Genomic DNA, 20,731 nt, shown 5'->3' with positions numbered 1-20,731 from the left:
GCTGTGTTGCTTTTACGCCAAACATATCGTTATGCATTGTGGGCAAAAAGTTTGATTTTGGTTTCATCTGACCAGAGCACCTTCTTCCACATGTTTGGTGTGTCTCCCAGGTGGCTTGTGGCAAACTTTAGACGAGACTTTTTATGGATATCTTTGAGAAATGGCTTTCTTCTTGCCACTCTTCCATAAAGGCCAGATTTGTGCAGTGTACGACTGATTGTTGTCCTATGAACAGACTCTCCCACCTCAGCTGTAGTTCTCTGCAGTTCATGCAGAGTGATCATGGGCCTCTTGGCTGCATCTCTGATCAGTCTTCTCCTTGTCTGAGATGAAAGTTTAGAGGGACGGCCAGGTCTTGGTAGATTTGCAGTGGTCTGATACTCCTTCCATTTCAAAATGATCGCTTGCACAGTGCTCCTTGGGATGTTTAAAGCTTGGGAAATCTTTTTGTATCCAGATCTGGCTTTAAACTTCTCCACAACAGTATTACGGACCTGCCTGGTGTGTTCCTTGGTCTTCATGATGCTCTCTGCGCTTTCAACAGAACCCTGAGACTATCACAGAGCAGGTGCATTTATACAGAGACTTGATAACACACAGGTGGATTCTATTTATCACCATCAGTCATTTAGGACAACATTGGATCAATCAGAGATCCTCGCTGAACTTCTGGAGTGAGTTTGCTGCACTGAAAGTAAAGGGGCCGAATAATTTTGCACGCACCACTTTTCAGTTTTTTATTTGCTAAAAAAGTTTAAATTATCCAATAGATTGGGTTCCACTTCACAATTGTGTCCCACTTGTTGGTAATTCTTCACAAAAAATTAAAATCTTATATCTTTATGTTTGAAGCCTGAAATGTGGCAAAAGGTTGAAAAGTTCAAGGGGGCCGAATACTTTCGTAAGGCACTGTGTGTGTATATATATATATATATATATATATATATATATATATATATATATATATATATATATACACACACACACACATATATACATATATACGGTGGGAACAAGAGTAGAAGGGACAAAAAATTGTATCCTCTATGTCTTCCTGCTGTTTACCTAATATAATTACATCCGCCGTACTGTGGACTACAGCATTACATGTAATCCCAGACACAACGGGAAGTGTTCATCCCCCCAAAACACTTCTGTATCATCTATAGATGGAGACAGAAAAAAAACACATGCTGCAATGAATACTGTTGGCAAGTGCATACTAGGCAGAATGAGGACATAAAAGCACATGCACTAATCAGCCAACCATACTAAAATTATTCAGATCAAAAATGAACACTTCACGTTGTTCTTTAGGAACTATTGTCTTAGCAATGTTACTTCATTAGTTAGAAAGGGCGTAGCTGGTCACACAATTATAACAATTGTATTAGGTAAAGGCATGAATCTTTGAGAAGAACACAAAAAGCAGGATTTAATCACTTGATACTAAGGGGAATATTTATATTCAGCAAACATTTACTGCAGGCCAGTCTTCCAGGTCCTTGTGTTTAAAGTGACAGTGATTGATTCACCACCAGAGTATGTATTGTGAAAGCCATATTTACTGTTTTATAAATAGACCTCATAATCTTACAACATTAAAAAATGTATTTAAAAACAATTGCTATCTGGAAGGCAACTGTCACCTGGGCAATGAGAGCAAAAACACATCAGCCCCTTGCTACACAGGAAACACCAACAGGCCACATCTTACTATTAAGCATTCCTGTCCCCAAACACAAAGCATCCACAAAGATCTTATGCCAGGGGTGCCCAACCTTTTTAAGAGATAGGACCACTTAAGCAACTTGGTAACCAGTCGCGGGCCACAATGGGTGGATGACAGGTCATGGGTACGCCTATAGGCCCTCCAATCCGATCAACCTAGATGGAAGATTTTTAGGACCGGATTGGAGGTAGCGGGAGTAAATGGACAAAAGTCTGTTTACATCTGCTGCTTTGTAGAGGTGAATTGAGGGTCCGATTGGGTAGGGCCAATCGTGTGAAAAGGGCTTAAACTGCTTTCACACTGATGATTACCCACACTGCGTGTACAGCGTAGTCCGCCTGTGTCTTTCCTGTGGGTTAACTGAACTTTGCCATAGACTCTGCCTGTGGCAAAAGCCGGCGTTGTACAGGAAGCATCAGCTTATGGGCTCTGCAGCCATTTTCTTCCTCTACCACCAGCTTCATTCACAACACCGATGATGTGGTATGACGGGTCAGCAACCTGCGATCTGGGATTGCTAACCTGCCATTCCAGAGCAGGAGGTCGCGGGCCACATCAAAGGGCTCCACGGGCCACATGTGGCCCCCGGGGCACTGGTTGGCCACCCCTGTCTTATGTAATGATCAACATTTCTTAAGATATTATTTGAATACTGCTAAACACGCCCACTATACTTATGAAACAGTGCTTTGGCCTAGCGACTGGCTACTCAGGCATTAAACACCACACTGTGGTGTCCCAGCAATTATTCAAAGTAGTGGGCAGACAGTCCCTTGTCAAATGTAGCTCGTGACCCCACTGATTCATTGACCAGTATGAGGAGGTCCTATTCTGCCTGTTGGATATTTTTGTTTATTTTATATTATAATGAATGCAAGGTACTGGAACACACAAAGTTGGGCAAAAGCACCCAAAACTTCCATTTGTACAGGAACAAAGTTGGGAGTTATTACAAGGAGACTTGACTGTTGGAGTATCCAAGACATATAAGAAGCCAGGTGTTGACTAGCCCAACAGGCTCCACTAAGAACTAAAATACTCCTTTGTGAAGATCAACCTTCTAGGTAGCATAACAGAGTTGACAGCTTTCATATATGTTAGCTCATAAATATATTAAACAGATTCTGTTGCAAAAAAATCTAACAGTTCATCTGATCTTGATTCTCTTTAAGAAGTAGAGTAGTTAGGTTTCACCTGAAATTTTACTTCATCTGATAGTACTGTAAACATTACTATTTTTCTTGGACAACCAATGTCTATACATTCCTTGCTAGTTGGATTAAAAGAGTTGTAAAGTCTCAAGGTTTTTCACCTTATTGCATTCTTTGCATTAAGGTGAAAAACCTTCTGTGGTGACGCTGCCCCTCAGAGCCCCTCTTATTCTTACCCGAGCCCAATTGTTCCAGTGATGAGAACAAGCCCAGCAGCTCCAGCCACTGTCTTGGGTCCTCATTGGATAAATTGATAGCAGCAAGAGTCATTGGCTCCCTCTGCTGTCAATCAAATCCAGCAACACGGGAGGCAGGGCTGTCCTGCTGTCTCTGTCAATGGACGCAGCAGCATGATTCGAGAGCGTGTCCCCATAGAAATAGGCTCTCCGTGGGGACAAGAGAAGGAGGAGCGACACTGGTGAAACCCCAGAAAAGGAGGATCGGGGCTGTTCTCTGTAAAACCCTTGCACAGAGGAGGTAAGCATAACATGTTTGTTATCTTAAGAAAAAAAAATGAACCTTTACAATCACTTTAAGGCAGGGGTCTCAAACTGATGGCCCTCCAGCTGTTGCAATACTACAAGTCCCATGAGGCACTGCAAGGCTGGCAGTTACAAGCATGACTCCCACAGACAGAGGCATAATTGAACTTGTAGTTTTGCGACAGCTGGAGGGCCTGCTTTAAGGTTTCTAAAAGTATGGATATAAATGCTGGGGTATCTTCTTGACAGTGGAACTGAAGAAGTGACTTGGATAAGCTACAAAATGTCTTTCAGCATTACAGAACAAGTCCAGTTAAATGTGACTACTACTAAAAGTAAACTTATTTAATAAGTAGATCTGTAATAGATTTTTTTTTTAAGAATGCAATAAAAGATGTTGATAGTCAATTTGTAACTTATCAAGAAGACACTTGTCTAAGCTTAAAAACAAAATAATTAGGAAATAAATCCTATGTTAAAATCCATTCAGTCCTGGCATCCCTGATCATCTTGTGCTGTCAGGTGTGACAATAGATGCTTGGGAACAAGCTGTTACAGTCATGGTGACAAATTAAACCTCAGTGAATTTTTGTGTGCATAATTCTAAGCAAGGTATGTTCACACATTTCACGCACAATCAAGTAAACAAACTGTTCAGGTTCAATACATTAGAGTTTGTTATTCCTACTGCTGCAGGTCAGTAGTTAGGTACTTTGCACCAATAACTTCTGCTGTGTCCCCTCTTCTTTCTCATTTTGCTATCTGATTCCAACACTAATTTAAAGTTTTGAATAGAGTGGAGAGGGGTTAGAACGCTTGTCAGTTTTCATTGTTCTGTCCTGTTAAGGAGATTCAACTCTCTCTATTTGTCCTGCTTACCAATATCATTGAAAGTGAAAGTAATAGAAAATCCTAAATTTTGGATTGTTCCCAGAAAAGTGATAGGGGGAAATGTTCCAATAGGGACATTACCGTATTTTTCGCTCCGTAAGACGGACCTAGGTTTTAGAGGAGGAAAACAAGAAAAAAAATTCTGAACCAAATGGTGTACTAAAATATTTACCAGTGCTCATTAAAAGCAGCCTGACCTGTGTCAAAGAAATTCAGCCTGACCATTGCCATTAATGACTATTGCCATTATTGCTGCCTGACTATTGCCATTAATGCAGCCTGACTATTGCCCTTATTTCCACCTGAACATTCCTATTAATGCAGCCTGACCTGTGCCATCGCTCAGGCTGCTCTGTCTTCTTTGTCAGCAGGTGTCAGGTCCTGTCGAGAGATTGCCCGGTGCTCATGGGGGCCTGGGATGTCTTTCCTCCGCTCTCCTGCCTCTCTTCCATAGTAGTATGGTGACGGCAGCGGGGGGGGGGGGCGGTGCTGGCAGGGGGTAGTTCCGGCAGTGGTGGGGGGGCGGTGCCTGTCGTATATTCGCACCATAAGACGCAGAGACATTTTTCCCCATATTTTTGGGGGAAAAAAGTACGTCTTATGGTCCGAAAAATACAGTAATTCTTGTGAGCTGAAGGTCCCCAAGAAACTTCCTTAATTTGCAGTGCTTTCATCTCACTTCCTGTTTGGCTATGGGGCAGGAAGTAAATAGAAATCTCTGCAATGGGACAAAAATGGGGGGGAAAAAAATCTGACAGGGGTTATAACCTTCCCTAGCTCTATCAAAGATGAAAAAATAAAAATGTTGCCTATAGTTCTACTTTCAATTTCAGTTAGTGTGCAGGGGATGATAGCAACTACATCACAGCTTAAAAGTAATCTTAGCTCTATATATGTATACAACATTGAGGTTTCACTAACGCCCTGGATATCTTATATCCATCCTTTCGTCTCCGACAAAGTTTTTAGATTTGCAGATAACATGCTCCTTCTGTTATGTTAAGAGTTAACACGGTTAATTTACCACTGAACAAGAGTCTAAATACTTTGTGTTAAGCACAGCAGAATTAGATTTATTGTGTGTATACTGCAGTTGTTGGATAAGTAGCTTTCGAAAATCAATATTTAATTAGCTCACATACTGTTTTATTACAAGCGCCACTGAGAATCGCAAAGTATTTTCTCTGCTGCCTTCCCAAGACACAGCTTTGGTTTCTCAGGAAACAGGCTTTTGCACACCGGGATTTCACCATTGGGGGCTGAACTCCCAGATCCCACACAAAACAGAGATGTCATACTGTTTGCATTTGATCTGATCTTGTAAACAAGTCCCAGCTTGTAGCTTTTATTGCAGGATAGTGAGAAAAGGAAAGTTTATTCAATCGCTATCTCAGGCTCCTCAACCTGCCTTGTGCTCTCCTCCACGAGCTGCAGCCACAGCTGTCAAAATCTTATCTGACAACAGATGGGTCGCTATCTAACATGCATTATACTGTAATTAAAACGGAAACTACATCACCATTTTCTTTATAATACTCAATAAATAATCCTTATTTCCATGAACAATATCTTGATGGGTCTGGGTGAATCCTGCTGAGCATTAATGAAGGTAAGTCTAAGGGTAGGTTTTTAAAGAGTAACTCCACTTTTAGTGAGAAAAAAAAACATTCCCTTCCCTTCTGGGTGATCTATGTATATTGTTGGGATTTTAACAAACTTTTTAGCAGATTCCTACTTTTTGTTATTCTGAAGAACTAGCTGTTTGTTAGTTTTATAAGCATCAATCAGCTGCTGCACCTGTGTCAGGAAAGGTTCCCTCCGCTGGTAATATCAATCATTTGGAATGCAGTACTGCGATCCACCAGCAGGTGTCTCCTGCTGGAATTATGTCATCTTTGGTCCGCAGTACTGGTGTCCACCAGCGGAGGTATCCTGGCAGTATGGAGCAGGTATTGCCTTCTGCAGTCAGGCGTCACATGACTGACAGCAGCCATTATAAATACCCGGCAGGTGCACACACACCTCGCCTTGGTATTGTTCCTTGTGCCCTGACCTGCTGCTTGCGATCCTGATTCTGTACCTATTCCTGTGCCCTGAACCTGTGACCCGTGGTTCTTCACAGAGGAACCATCTTGGTTCAGGTTGCTTACAGAAATGAATTTAGAAGTGATTCGTTATTATGCTTTGTTGGCATCTGAGAGTGGTGACTATCTCCGCCAGACACTGAAAGGGTGGACCAGTGATCAGCTGTTGGAAACCATTCGTTTAGCTCACTCCTGGGTTGATCAGGGATGTATGTTGTTTGGGGATGTTCAGCCGTTAATTCAAATCTGCACAGAGCTGGCCCTGCCCTGCATCCCAGGGGGCCAGGATGATTTTTCTCCCCCTTTCAGTATTAATCAAGTCACATCACTGGTATGGCTTCTGGAAGATGATTCCCCTTACTTTTTTGAGCATTACACAGCCTGTTCCCAACAGATGATAATAGAATGTGTCGATTCCGTACAATCCCTTGTCAGACAGGCAGTATGTAACCCGCAGTTTGTGCAACCACTACTTTTAGCATGGTCTGGTATTTTGCAATCAGCCACAGCCAGCCCACAACAAACCCTCTCTGCTGCCAAACACCTGCCTGCCCAAGAAACTCTTCCTCCATCACCTATGGCAACCTCAGTTTCAGCCCAATATACTCTACTCCCCACCAAATATCAATACCCTGTTTCTTCCTACTGCACATATCCTGCCTTTAATCCAACTGCCTCTTTCCCATGGCCCACTATCCCTCAAGAACTTCCCCCAGCCACTGTTACCTCTTCCCTGCCATATTCCAACCCTTCTCTCCAGTTTGCTTCATCCCCTACCTATAGATCTGCAGCTACCTACAGGCCTTCAGTAGCTAAATCTAAAAAGAGACGGAAGTTCTTTCCTACCCATTTGATCCTGCCAGTAACGCAACCTGCCTCCACATCAACCAACCTGCTCCAGCCAGACGCCTTGCAGCCTGATGTCCCGGCCTTCCAGCCAGACGCCTTGCAGCCTGATGTCCCGGCCTTCCAGCCAGACGCCTTGCAGCCTGATGTCCCGGCCTTCCAGCCAGACGCCTTCCAGCCTGATGTCCCGGCCTTCCAGCCTGATGTCCCGGCCTTCCAGCCAGACGCCTTCCAGCCTGATGTCTTGCAGTCTGATGTCCCGGCCTTCCAGCCTGATGTCTTGCAGTCTGATGTCCCGGCCTTCCAGCCTGATGTCTTGCAGTCTGATGTCCCGGCCTTCCAGCCTGATGTCTTGCAGTCTGATGTCCCGGCCTTCCAGCCTGATGTCTTGCAGTCTGATGTCCCGGCCTTCCAGCCTGATGTCTTGCAGTCTGATGTCCCGGCCTTCCAGCCTGATGTCTTGCAGTCTGATGTCCCGGCCTTCCAGCCTGATGTCTTGCAGTCTGATGTCCCGGCCTTCCAGTCTGATGTCTTGCAGTCTGATGTCCCGGCTTTCCAGTCTGATGTCTTGCAGTCTGATGTCCCGGCCTTCCAGTCTGATGTCTTGCAGTCTGATGTCCCGGCCTTCCAGTCTGATGTCTTGCAGTCTGATGTCCCGGCCTTCCAGTCTGATGTCTTGCAGTCTGATGTCCCGGCCTTCCAGTCTGATGTCTTGCAGTCTGATGTCCCGGCCTTCCAGTCTGATGTCTTGCAGTCTGATGTCCCGGCCTTCCAGTCTGATGTCTTGCAGTCTGATGTCCCGGCCTTCCAGTCTGATGTCTTGCAGTCTGATGTCCCGGCCTTCCAGTCTGATGTCTTGCAGTCTGATGTCCCGGCCTTCCAGTCTGATGTCTTGCAGTCTGATGTCCCGGCCTTCCAGTCTGATGTCTTGCAGTCTGATGTCCCGGCCTTCCAGTCTGATGTCTTGCAGTCTGATGCCCCGGCCTTCCAGTCTGATGCCTTCCAGTCTGATGCCCCGGCCTTCCAGTCTGATGCCTTGCAGTTTGATGTCCCGGCCTCGCAGTCTGATGTCCCGGCCTCGAAGTCTGATGTCCCGGCCTCGAAGTCTGATGTCCCGGCCTCGAAGTCTGATGTCCCGGCCTTGCAGTCCGATTCCTTCCAGTCTGATGTCCCGGCCTTGCAGTCCGATTCCTTCCAGTCTGATGTCCCGGCCTTGCAGTCCGATTCCTTCCAGTCTGATGTCCCGGCCTTGCAGTCCGACGCCTTCCAGTCTGATGCCCCGGCCTTGCAGTCCGACGCCTTCCAGCCTGACGTGCCGCTGCCCGTCTTCCAGCCTGACGTGCCGCTGCCCGCCTTCCAGCCCGATGTGCCAGCTTCCCGGTCCGATGTGCTTCTGTCTGCTGCCCTGCTTGAAGTGCCCGTTACCCAACCTGATGTGACTTTGCTCATAGCCCAGCTTGACGCAATGGACTTTCCCCAGCAACTGCTAGTTGGAGCGTCCGGAGGTCGCTCCTTTGAGGGGGGGTACTGTCAGGAAAGGTTCCCTCCGCTGGTAATATCAATCATTTGGCATGCAGTACTGTGATCCACCAGCAGGTGTCTCCTGCTGGAATTATGTCATCTTTGGTCCGCAGTACTGGTGTCCACCAGCGGAGGGATCCTGGCAGTATGGAGCAGGTATTGCCTTCTGCAGTCAGGCGTCACATGACTGACAGCAGCCATTATAAATACCCGGCAGGTGCACACACACCTCGTCTTGGTATTGTTCCTTGTGCCCTGACCTGCTGCTTGCGATCCTGATTCTGTACCTATTCCTGTGCCCTGAACCTGTGACCCGTGGTTCTTATCCTGTTTCCCTGTCCTGGTCCCTACCCTGTCCCACCTGTTACCATTATCCCTGTCCTGCAGTCTGATCCGTCCATCCTCTCCCTGTCCTGTGTTCCTTACCCCATTTGCTGATCTCCCGTGTATGACCTTGGCCTGGCTTGTGACTCTGATTCTGGACTGCCCTTGTTTATCTGCTGATCTCCCTGTGTATGACCCTGGCCTGCCTATCATTTACGGTCCTAGCATTTCCCATTTATTGTACATATCTGTCTGTTGTTTGGGGGTCTTTGTTGGTTGGTTTATTGCACTGTGTGGTTGTATTTATATTATTCACTTTCTTTAATAAATCATATTTCACTTATACACTGTTGGGTTTCCTCTGTTGCAGTCCACACAGTTCTGGTCTTATCTGATACTTAACAACCTGCAGGGCTCTAATGAGGAAATTGGCAGGGTCTGCATACTTTTAGCCGTGATTTCCTTTTGGAAGTATGTCACCCAAAATTTCATTTTTGTTGCAGGGGATGCTCAAACTCTGACTTCTATCTTAATGCAGACTTCTGAGAAAATCTTGTGCAGTTGCCCTTTAAGGACGGAGCAATGATACATAGTGAACAAATATAACTGCCTCATGTAAATGGCCAATTACTAGTTACAAACAGAACCAATTTTTTAAAATATCAACACAGATCTTTTTTTTTTTTACATTAAAGAGCATGTAAAATATTTTTTTATTTTTTGTTTTAATTGGTGCATTGAAAAATTAAGAGCTGACCTAGAATGCCTTGTTCTGTGTCTATATGGAGATGGACATGTAGGTAGAAGCAGAGTGTTTCTTCCTCATGTCACATACTTATACAAAATACAACTGCTTTAAAAAACAACAAAAAAACAAAAAACATATCCCCCACTGAAAGGGATGAGGGGCTTGCACTAAACACACAAACTGTTTTTATTGGCCAGTTTCCAGGAGAGAAACTACAAGATCGCAAGATGTTAGATGGTATAGGCCAGTGATGGTGAACCTTGGCACCGCAGATGTTTTGGAACTACATTTCCTATGATGCTCATGCACCCTGCAGTGTAGTTGAGCATCATGGGAAACATCTGGGGTGCCAAGTTTTGCCATCACTGGTATAGCCTTACATAACATAAGTCTAGCATGTCCAGATGCGTGTTGGAGATGACTGTGAGATGACTATGGAGCAAATGCACCCATAACTTTCTGGGACAAAATCCTGAAAATGTACAGTACAATCATGGACACTGACATTAAACCAGACCCACGCATTACTCTGGTGTCAATTGTTCCAGGCTCGTTCAAATCTATTAAAAGGATTTTTTTAAGTCATTTTCTGATGGCAGCAAGTACAATCATAGTGAGACAATGTGTGTCCAACCAGATTCTTACAGTTGTACAGTTTATATGAGAGATGAATGTAAATGAATCCTTTTGACAACTGATACATCAAGAAGAGAGTAAACCAGAAACTTTCCCTACCACTTAGTTCCTATTGGATTATTCCAGATCCTCTGTAGCGCTTTCTACCTTTCTCTACAGATATCTGTTGCACTGATAGGGATGATCCTCGAAGAGATGGCACCCCCTTCCTATAGACTTATTTATTTACACCAACTCCCTGTTTTTTTTCTCTTTCGCACCCTATTTATGCTCTTTCTTCTCTTTCCCTAACTTTGCCTCTCTTTCTAATATATATGTCTTTCTACTATTTTTCTCCCTTAATAGAGAAATATACTGCACCCATTGTACATGATCCAATGAGAAAATGGGGATCTTAGTACTTTACAGTTACTATTCCGTATCATAGAAAACACAATACTATACTACAAAATATTTTTGAATTGCTCTATATTGTATCTGGTTGACTTACTTTGTTAAAAAAAAAGGGGTCATGTAACATTAATGTTTTAAAAATGTACAACTCTTTTACTTATGTAAGGACCAGTTGAATGCCTCTCTCTGTAACCCTCTGGTTAAAACTTAAACCTTCTGATGCTGGCCACACACATATATGTGACTGCTCGGCCGATGGGCCTTATATGCCGCCCTGTATAAACCACCTACCTTGCATCCAGCAAGGTAGCTGGTGGGTACCCGAAAGCTCCCAATGCATACTAGCGATTGGGAGCTTTGTGACTACTGTGATAGCTAATCACAGTGGTCACATGACCTGAATGCCCGCCTCCACATCCCAGCATTTAGAACCCTTAAAGGGATGGGAGGCAGTACACAGAAAATGGTTAAAGACTTAAAAAACATAGATTATACATGAATAAAAATATCCTGGCACATGAAGGCTCAGTGCATAATAAAAACTGTGGTGTCCTGCAGAGAGTAGAGAGTGGAATCCCCTCTCCTTCATAAATATACACAGCATAAATTGCATTTTTTATATGTTTAGAAGCCCACACATAACAGAAATTAAAGCTGTGGATATGTTACCTTTAGTAAGCGTTGTCTTTTTTCATAATTATTTTGGACTTTATGTAATGTCTCTTCCTTACCTTTGCTATCTGGACACACCAGTTGAGAAGAAGCTGAGAGCCAATATTATCTTTGTGTTCGTGCACATAGTCCAGAAGGCATCCATGAGGCATCAACTGGGTAACCAACTGAATGGTGGGACTCAGACACACTCCCAAAAGACGAACCAGGTGGGGATGATCCATGCTAGCCATAATTAGAGCTTCCTGCAATGCAGAACACACAACACAGTTACTTATGTTGTCACCTGATGGACTTGCATCTTAAGCAGACATATCATTGTGCACCAACAGTACCATTATCTAGAGACATACCATGTAACATAACAAAAGTCAAAGAATTTTTAATCAGTCGGAATTTCTAATATATTTACTTGTTTAGGATCAATGATTCAGAAAATGTTTAAGACACTGCATAAGCCTAAGGCCCCTTTCACATGGGATGGATCAGTAATGATCCGCCCAGTGATGATCGGCTCGCTCAGCGGGGATCGCTCCGTTGTCCCCGCTGAGCCGTCGGCAGACAGGGCGGTCTCCGCACACTGTGCAGGGACCGCCCTGTCAGCTCTCCGCTCTCCTCTATGGGAATCGGATGAGCACGGACCGTCTGTCCATGTTCATCAGATCCGCTCTGCAGACGGATAGAAAAATAAGATTTTCCTCCGTCTGCAGAATCGGACAATAGCGGAGGCGGATGATAGCAGGTGTATGTGGATGTTCATCCGCAGACACCAGCTATCCCATAGGGATGTATGTCCGTATTTCATCTGCAAACGGATGGATGAAATACGGACATACTGTCCGCATGTGTGAAAGGGGCCTAATAGCTAGGCACATTGCATTTTCAGAAGTGATGTTTTTTTTTTTCCTCCTTCGCAACATGTAAACACATAAAATAAGACATTTGATGCATTTTGCAATTATGTATGACATAATCTATTACTAGCTAAGCCAAATTACTTAAAGTGTCATTAAACCCACATCATTAAAGACTATCAATAAATGGCGTATCACATGCTGTTCATACTCACTCTATCACATGGTATTCATTTTCTATATTCTGCAAAAAAACTGGTTGATCCTGCTGTTTTCTTTCTCCATCTATGGCATTGTCCCCACTACAGTTTGTAATTTTGCAGAGCAGTGTTGGTAGCTAGTGCATATGCTCAGTTTTCAGTGAGTTTCTAGGCTGAGCATTTCCTCCCTGATCACATCTGAGCATCCCATGTCACTATAGAGTCAAACATGCTGGCGTATACACCATGGTTAATGACTGCCCTCTCCCTAACTCTTCCATGCCAACTAAAAAAAGAATAAAAAACAGACTGAGCTCAACTTCAATACGAAAAAATGTGCAATGTATCCCTAGTTAAATGTGTATTATAAGAGGGAACCTGGCAAAGTAGTCCAACACATGTAACAATAAATATAATTATTTTATTAAACACTAATAATCTAGAATATGCAAAACCCCCTATCCAGCTAATAAAATAAAATCAGAATTGGCCAATTATTAAAAAAACACAACCATGGCAGCTGCAGGAAAATTGTATAAGCATCCCCTTCTCCTCAAAAAAGGGGAAAACAAAAAAAAGTGATGTCAAGTGTTCATGGGTGTGTGTGTGCCCCAGTGGAGGGCATAGTCTACATAAACCGGATACAATTATAAAAAAGTTCTCATCCATATTATATATAACTTGATGTTCTTCAGGATTCCAAAAATGAACCCTTAGTAGAATATATTCCAGGACTGGTATATAGTTGAATATTATTCAAAGTCCATTAAAAGATCTTCTCATGGACTGTAAGGGGAACAATCCACACATAAATTATATTATTGGGCCACTCCCTATGGCTAGTAGCATTTGAATTCCTTTAGGATGTGGCATGAAACCAAGCCACATATGAAGGATGTAAAGCACCACTATATGTGGCAAATTGCATTTAAAGTCCATAAGGGTGTCCTAACGAATGTGTTATAACACCAACCCCCATATAAGCAGCATGGAGCCAGTGTGAATAATGGCGTATATATCAAGCATTGGGCATAACTGGAAAACTCCCAGGGAGAGGTGCCCCTATCATCACATATAGCACTCATATAGCAATAGCATGGCATCTTCTGCCCTCCCTTTGGTGGCAACTAGGTATACACAGTAGAACTCTAACTGTGTGGTATGTAATTCATCATTGTCCATTGTGGGGGCCGTTTCCAAGGTATAGAACACTCAAGTAGGGAAACTGCAATTAGCCATTCATGTGATCTTGAGAGGTCCAAGCTGTACTTATAGCAACTGGAGGTTTATGAGTCCATGTCCAGAGAAGTCAAAGTCCCTTAAATAAATTGAGGAGATAGGGGAGGAGGTATCCCAGAAAAAGGCAACATGGGTGCAAAGCTGGAAGCCTAACTAACCAGCTAAACACACAATAAATCTTGATTGATGGAGGATTCACCTCCTTGTTATCTTAAGAAACACTGGAGGGGCTTGACAAAGCCTGTGACTGGCAGAAATCTGCCCATACCATGTTATTGCCAAAAAATAATAAAGGTTTAATTTCAATCATATATTTTATGCCAATTTAAAACCATTTATTGATAATAATTACTAAGGACTATAAGCTTCTCTTGCCACTGTTCCCTGCAGACAGGTTGGGAAAGAGCTGGTTCATGTAGCAGTCATATATGGATAAGAAGACTAATATTTTTTTTAAATAAAAAAAAAAAATTGTGGTGCCATCATTGATATACAGAAAGAGATGGGATAATAAAATTAAACAGTGTGTGTTTAGTATCACCTTAAGAACCATATTACACATAATACTTCAAGGACATGTTTGGCATATTGCTGTATGCTGTTTTTTAACATAAAGTGGGTAATGGTGGTTATTACATGTAGTAAATTATCATTTATATGTTTAAATTGAATAAATAAAATGACAGGGCATAAAAGGTACATTACTTTTTTTGCGAACATTACATGAACAAAATTAGAGCACAAACTGGGCTGACACACTAGAGGAACGTTAAGGGGCATTTCCCAACATACAGAATGAAATGGTAGGATTAAATGCAGCATGTTAAACAGACTTTGGACACCTTGTCAAATAACTCACTTGCAGCGACCTAAATGACCTTTATCAAATTAAATGTACACTTGGGCCTTAAAAAAATAGAGGTATTTTTCAGTAACAGATTAGAGAACGTTAGGGGTTAATAGCAACAAAGTATTTTTGGTTGAGAAGTATGTTAATGTTTCTGCAGGGGGCAGTTTTGTAACCCACTATTTGCATAATATTTGAAGTTTTGAAGGAAGAAGCTAAAACAAACCTCTCTTAATTACTAGTCACATCTCACAGTTTTCCCTTTGTAAGGAAAGAGCAGATGTCTTGGATCCGCATTTGCTCGTCATAATCGTATTTTCAGAACAGAACAAAATATATATGTTTCAGATGAAGTGATGTTGCTGAGTTGCTAGAAAGAAATCCAAACACGTGAACGATTGCACTGAGCTCAGGGATGTAGTGAGCTGTAAGACGTGCAGAGCATCACAAGACTATAAACCGCACGATAAGCCCCTCTTACTGAGAAGACTTCGCTCCAGTAAATAGAGTGTATCAGAACAAAAGTGAGTACACCCCTCACATTATTGTAAATATTTTTTTAGATCTTTTCACGTGACAACACTGAAAAAAAGATACTTTGCTACAATGTAAAGTAGTGAGTGTACAGCTTGTATAACAGTGTAAATTTGCTGTCCCCTCAAAATAACTCAACACACAGCCATTAATGTCTAAACCGCTGACAACAAAAGTGAGTACATTCATAAGTTAAAATGTCAAAATTTAACCCAAAATGTCAATATTTTGTGTGGCCACCATTATTTCCCAGCACTGCCTTAAAGTGGAAGTAAACCCATAGATTTAAACAGGTAAAAAAAAAGGCATGCCGGGAATGCTAACTGCACATTGGCTGTGCTCTCAGCCAAACTATCAAACCATCCAATGGCTGGTGTCATAACGAATCACATGTGCAACACCATAGCAGTTGAAGATTAAACAGAGGCAAAAGATGGCAGCTTCCTTGGCTGAAAACGATAGGGGAGTTTACTACCACTTTAACCATCTTGGGCATGGAGTTCACCAGAGCTTCACAGGTTGCCACTGGAGTCCTCTTCCACTGCGCCATGACAACATCACTGAGCTGGAGGATGTTAGAGACCTTACGCTCCTTCACCTTCCGGATGCCCCACAGATTCTCAATAGGATTTAGGTCTGGAGACATGTTTGGCCATTCCATCACCTTTACCCCCAGCTTCTTTAGCAAGGCAGTGGTCACCTTGGAGGTGTGTTTGGGGTCGTTATGTTAGAATACTGCCCTGCTGTCCAGCCTCCCAAGGGGGGGGGGGGGGGATCAGGCTCTGCTTCAGTATTTCATAGTACATGTTGGCATTCATGGTTCCCTCAATGAACTGTAGCTCCCCAGTCCTGACAGCATGCATGCAGCCCCAGACCACGAAACTCCCACCACCATGCTTGACTGTAGGCAAGACACAATTGTCTTGCCTACACCTTGTCTTGCCTACACTCCTCACCTGGTTGCCGCCATACACACTCAGCACCATCTGAACCAAATATGTTTATCTTGGTCTCATCAGACCACAGGACATGGTTCCAGTAACCCATGTCCTTAGTCTGCTTGTCCTTAGCAAACTGTTTGCGGACTTTCTTGTGCATCATCTTTATAAGAGGCTTCCTTCTGGGTGGACAGCCATGCAGACCAATTTGATGCAGTGTGCAATGTATGGTCTGAGCACTGACAGGTTGACCCCCCCCACCCCTTCAACCTCTGGAGCAATGCTGGCAGCACTCATATGTCTATTTCCCAAAAACAACCTCTGGATATGACGCTGAGCACGTGCACTCAACTTCTTTAATCAATCATGGTGAGGCCTCTTCTGAGTGGAATCTATCCTGTTAAACTGCTGTATGGTCTTGGCCACCGTGCTGCAGCTCAGTTTCAGGGTCTTGGCAATCTTCTTATAGCCTAGTCCATATTTATGTAGAGAAACAATTCTTTTTTTCCGATCCCCAGAGAGTTCTTTGCCATGAGGTGCATTGTTGAACTTCCAGTGACCAGTATGAGAGAATGAGAGTGAGAACACCAAATTTAACACACCTGCTCCCCATTCACACCTGAGACCTTGTAACGCTATCAAGTTACATGACACTGGGGAGGAAAAATTGCTAATTGGGCCCAATTTTCACATTTTCACTTTTGTTGCCAGTGGTTTAGACATTAATGGCTGTGTGTTAAGTTGACATGTAGCGGATGACATTTGGGATCAAATGTCACATGCCTGCAAATTTAGTTTTTGGCCTCAGAGCAGTAAAGGTTCTGAGGGTTAATTGTGTAGGTAGGCCTTAACACCAGTCTGGCCAGGCTGTGTTTGGAAGTTCTGCCTGGTCATGTGGACAGTGAGGTGCACATGACAGGCTAGAACTAAGTCTGGTTGGGTGTTTGGGTATCGGCCTTTTCGGAGCCAATCAGTGGGAGTGCTGGGGCCCGCTGAGGAGTCTGGGAAGGGGTATTTAAACGGGTGTGGGTCACGTGTTCGGGGTTCCGGAGTTGGCTCCAGGACCGGGGTAGCCCCGTGAGGGGTCCCGGTCACGGGGTGTTTGACACCCCGCAACATGTTCCTGTCAGTGGCCCCTGATAGACCTGCCTGGTCTGGGGTAGGGATCCGTCCGTTCCCAAATCTCGGAACCTGCTGGTCCGAGGCGCAGTAACTGAGAGAAGATTCAAGGTGTCTGGGTGTGCTTTCAGCTCGGAGGGGCACCGCAACTCGTGGAAGTGACCAGGGGAGGACTCTTCGGAGGAGGGCCGGCAAGTGGCATCCTGAGAAGTGCCTGGTTACTGAGTTGAGAAGGACATTGACGAATTCACACATTTCCAGTACCATAAAGGAGACGGGAAATGTTCCAGGTACGGAGGAAAAAGATTCCTGTTTGCCTTTAGTTATTTGTTTAAGTTTGAGTCAACGTTCTGACTGCCATGATCTCTGGCTAGAGATCTGTTCAGCCTAGAGATTTTGCTAGACCTGCAGTTCAAGGTGCCTAAGTTCTACACCTGTGCCCTCTGTTCCCTAAGAGACTGTGTTAATTGAGAGTTCTACTGCCAAATAAAACTTTTTGAAAGGACCTCATCTGTGTCAGTGTACAAGCCGTTGGGTATCAACCCTGGGAACCCCTAGAAGTGGAAGAGCAGGCCAAGAGAAGGTAACCGGTTTGCCCATTAAGTCAAGGCCGCCCTGCAACGGGTTATGGCTGCTACATACATATATAAATATATATATATATATATATATATATATATATATATATATATATATATATATATATATAATATATATGTATGTGTGTGTGTGTGTGTGTGTGTGTTTTCCTAAAAACTGCAAGCTTCCAATGACGTATATGATCTTGGAGGAGTGTCATTTTGGCTTGGATCGGCCTACAATTTCACTCTAAATTACTATGTGTAGTACTCTTCTTGTACTATCAGAGCATCCTTCAATCCAGCAATGAAATTACTATTTGCACAACTCTCCATCGAAAATCCCAGCACAGCATCCAGCAATTATTACTGATAAAAATATTTGGCTGCTAATGGCTAAAGTAAACACATGGTATACAGAATGATAGCAAACATCTTTTAGTGTTTTCCATCATTCTGTACCCCCTGTTTTACTTTAACTATTAACAGCCAACAACTGTATATTTACCAGTAATAATTACTGGGTGCAGGAAAGCTTTACAAAGCCCTTTGTATGCTTTTATCTGTAGAATGTTTGTCCATATTGTATTTCTTCAACTGTACAGCAAAACTGAACAATCCTCTCCCATTTTCATCTAATTTTAGCTGGTTAGGGTTTTAAATGGAATACAACAAAAATACACTGATAAGCAACACCTGACCTTGGGACTATTCAAAGCCCACTGTTCCTTTTTGAAGATATATGTTCCCAACAAGGCTCCTTAACAGGCTCAACATCGTAAGCAATTACCTCAATCCAACCTTCACCTTTAATTTTTATTTTTTTACCAAATTGTAATATTATCAGGTTATTTCTCACTCACAGCATATGTATACAACAAATTACACTCCAAAATACATTCTGCTACTCTTCCCGAGTATGGCGATACCACATGTGAGACTTTTAGACAGCCTGGCCACATTTTACAATGGGCCAACATTGAAGTGGCACCTTCAGGCGTTCTACGAGCATAAATGACACATCTCATTTCACAACCACCTATTACACGTTTGAAGGTCCTTGAGCACCAGGACAGTTGAATTACCCACAAAATGACCCCATTTTGGAAAGAAAACACTCCAACATATATTCTGAGACATGGGCTGCAAATAGGTACTCAGATAATCTGATGGACTGTAGACAGGTACTCGGGTAACTTGATGAGGTGCAGACACATACTCAGGTACTCTGATGGGCTGGTGACAGGTACTCGGTTACTCTGATGAGCTGGTGACAGGTACTCGGGTACTCTGATGGGCTGGTGACAGGTACTCGGGTACTCTGATGTGCTACATATAGGTACTCAGGTACTCTGATGGGCTGGTGACTGGTATTCAGGTACTATGAAAGGTGATGACAGGTACTTAGATGGACTGTGACAGGTACTCAAGTACTCTGATGGACTGTGACATGTACTCATATGGACTGACAGGTACTCAGATGAACTGTGGCAGGTACTCATATGGACTGTGGCAGGTACTCAGGTACTTGGGTACTCAGATGGAGTGTGACAGGTATTTGGGTACTCAGATGGACCGTGACAGGTACTCGGGTACTCAGATGGACTATGACAGGTATTCGGGTACTCAGATGGACTGTGACAGGTATTCGGGTACTCTGATGGACTGACAGGTACTCATATGGACTGACAGGTACTCAGATGAACTGTGACAGGTACTTTGATGGGTGGACCCCAGACGATGACTGTGTGAGTCGAAACGCGGTGGGTGGACTTACCAACAGACATCTCTTTACTGCTAATTTATATGCTATTTACGCCTTTGGAAATGTGAGTAACCTAATTTTTATATTAAAAATAATTTTATACAGGGTCACGCTATGTGAGTTTTTTTACTTTCATGGTTTACGTGTGAAACTACAAATGCTTACCCCCAATTTGACCTCTGGGAAGTGTATAGTGCCAACTATTGAAGGTTTCAGGATACAAATATACTTACCGGATTCATCCAATTGATAAAGTTTGTTCGACTTGGGTGGCATAAGCCCTGCCCGGTCCAAATTATCTGGTAAGCCTCCTCCCTATCACGGTGGTGGTGGTGCCCTCTTGCTTTGAAGGAACTTTACTTGGGATCGAATTCTTGCACTTATTCATGCATGCTATGGCTTTTCTAATCTATTCACGTATTTTTATGAAGTTATGTGGATTTGAATAATACTGTGCATTTTCAGAAATGTACACCAAAAGACTCTTTGGACTTATCCAATAGATTAATTGTACACACACTCACTTTGTTTTGGTGATTGCTTATTTTTATTCTTTGATTATTGAATATTGTTCTATATTTAGTGTCCGAAAGGTTCGCGTTTATATTGTGTCACTATATGTAAAGCCGCGTACACACGGGCGGACTGTCTGGCCAACTTAGTCCGTCGAAACACATTTCAGCGGACAGTCCGCTCTTGTGTGGGCTTCAGCGGACTTTTTCAGCGTGCAGTCTGGCGGACTAAGTATTTCGGAATTTCCGTAATATTGTCCGTCAGACTTTGGTTTCAGCGGACAATCCGCTCGTGAGTAGGCTAGTTCGACGGACTAAGTATGGCACATGCTCAGAAAGGATTTACACGGCGAAAGGTTGCATTGCTGTGTATTGGACTTCCTATTTCTAGTCCCGTCGTACGTGCTGTACACGTCATCGCGCAAACTTTAGACGGACTGTTTGTGCATCGTGTGTGGTCAAGTCCGTTCATTCGAAAGTAGGACGGACTGTCCGTCGGATTGTCTGACGGACTAAGTTGGCCAGACAGTCCGCCCGTGTGCACGCGGCTTAAGAGTTATAGTGGTTTATGTTCACACTGTGGTATTTTTTATTGCAATATAGCG

The 20,731-nt window shown here is 43.4% G+C and overlaps 1 protein-coding gene across 2 annotated transcripts in view; it reads right to left on the bottom strand.

Moving 5' to 3' along the window:
• ERBB4 (erb-b2 receptor tyrosine kinase 4) overlaps positions 1-20,731 on the bottom strand; it is a 1,370,666-nt gene that overhangs the window by 177,776 nt on the left and 1,172,159 nt on the right. For both annotated transcript variants that reach the window (XM_077448341.1, XM_077448342.1), the window contains exon 20: positions 11,600-11,785. In XM_077448341.1, the coding sequence (XP_077304467.1) occupies positions 11,600-11,785 (186 nt within the window). The remainder of the gene's footprint in view (positions 1-11,599; positions 11,786-20,731) is intronic.

Source organism: Lithobates pipiens, unplaced genomic scaffold, assembly GCF_037356315.1.
Source record: "Lithobates pipiens isolate NorthernLeopardFrog02 unplaced genomic scaffold, aLitPip1_a1.2 Scaffold_22, whole genome shotgun sequence".
NCBI classification, from domain to species: domain Eukaryota; kingdom Metazoa; phylum Chordata; class Amphibia; order Anura; family Ranidae; genus Lithobates; species Lithobates pipiens.
Note: the sequence above shows the minus strand (reverse complement) of the source record. Positions and strands in the feature narration are given on the sequence as shown.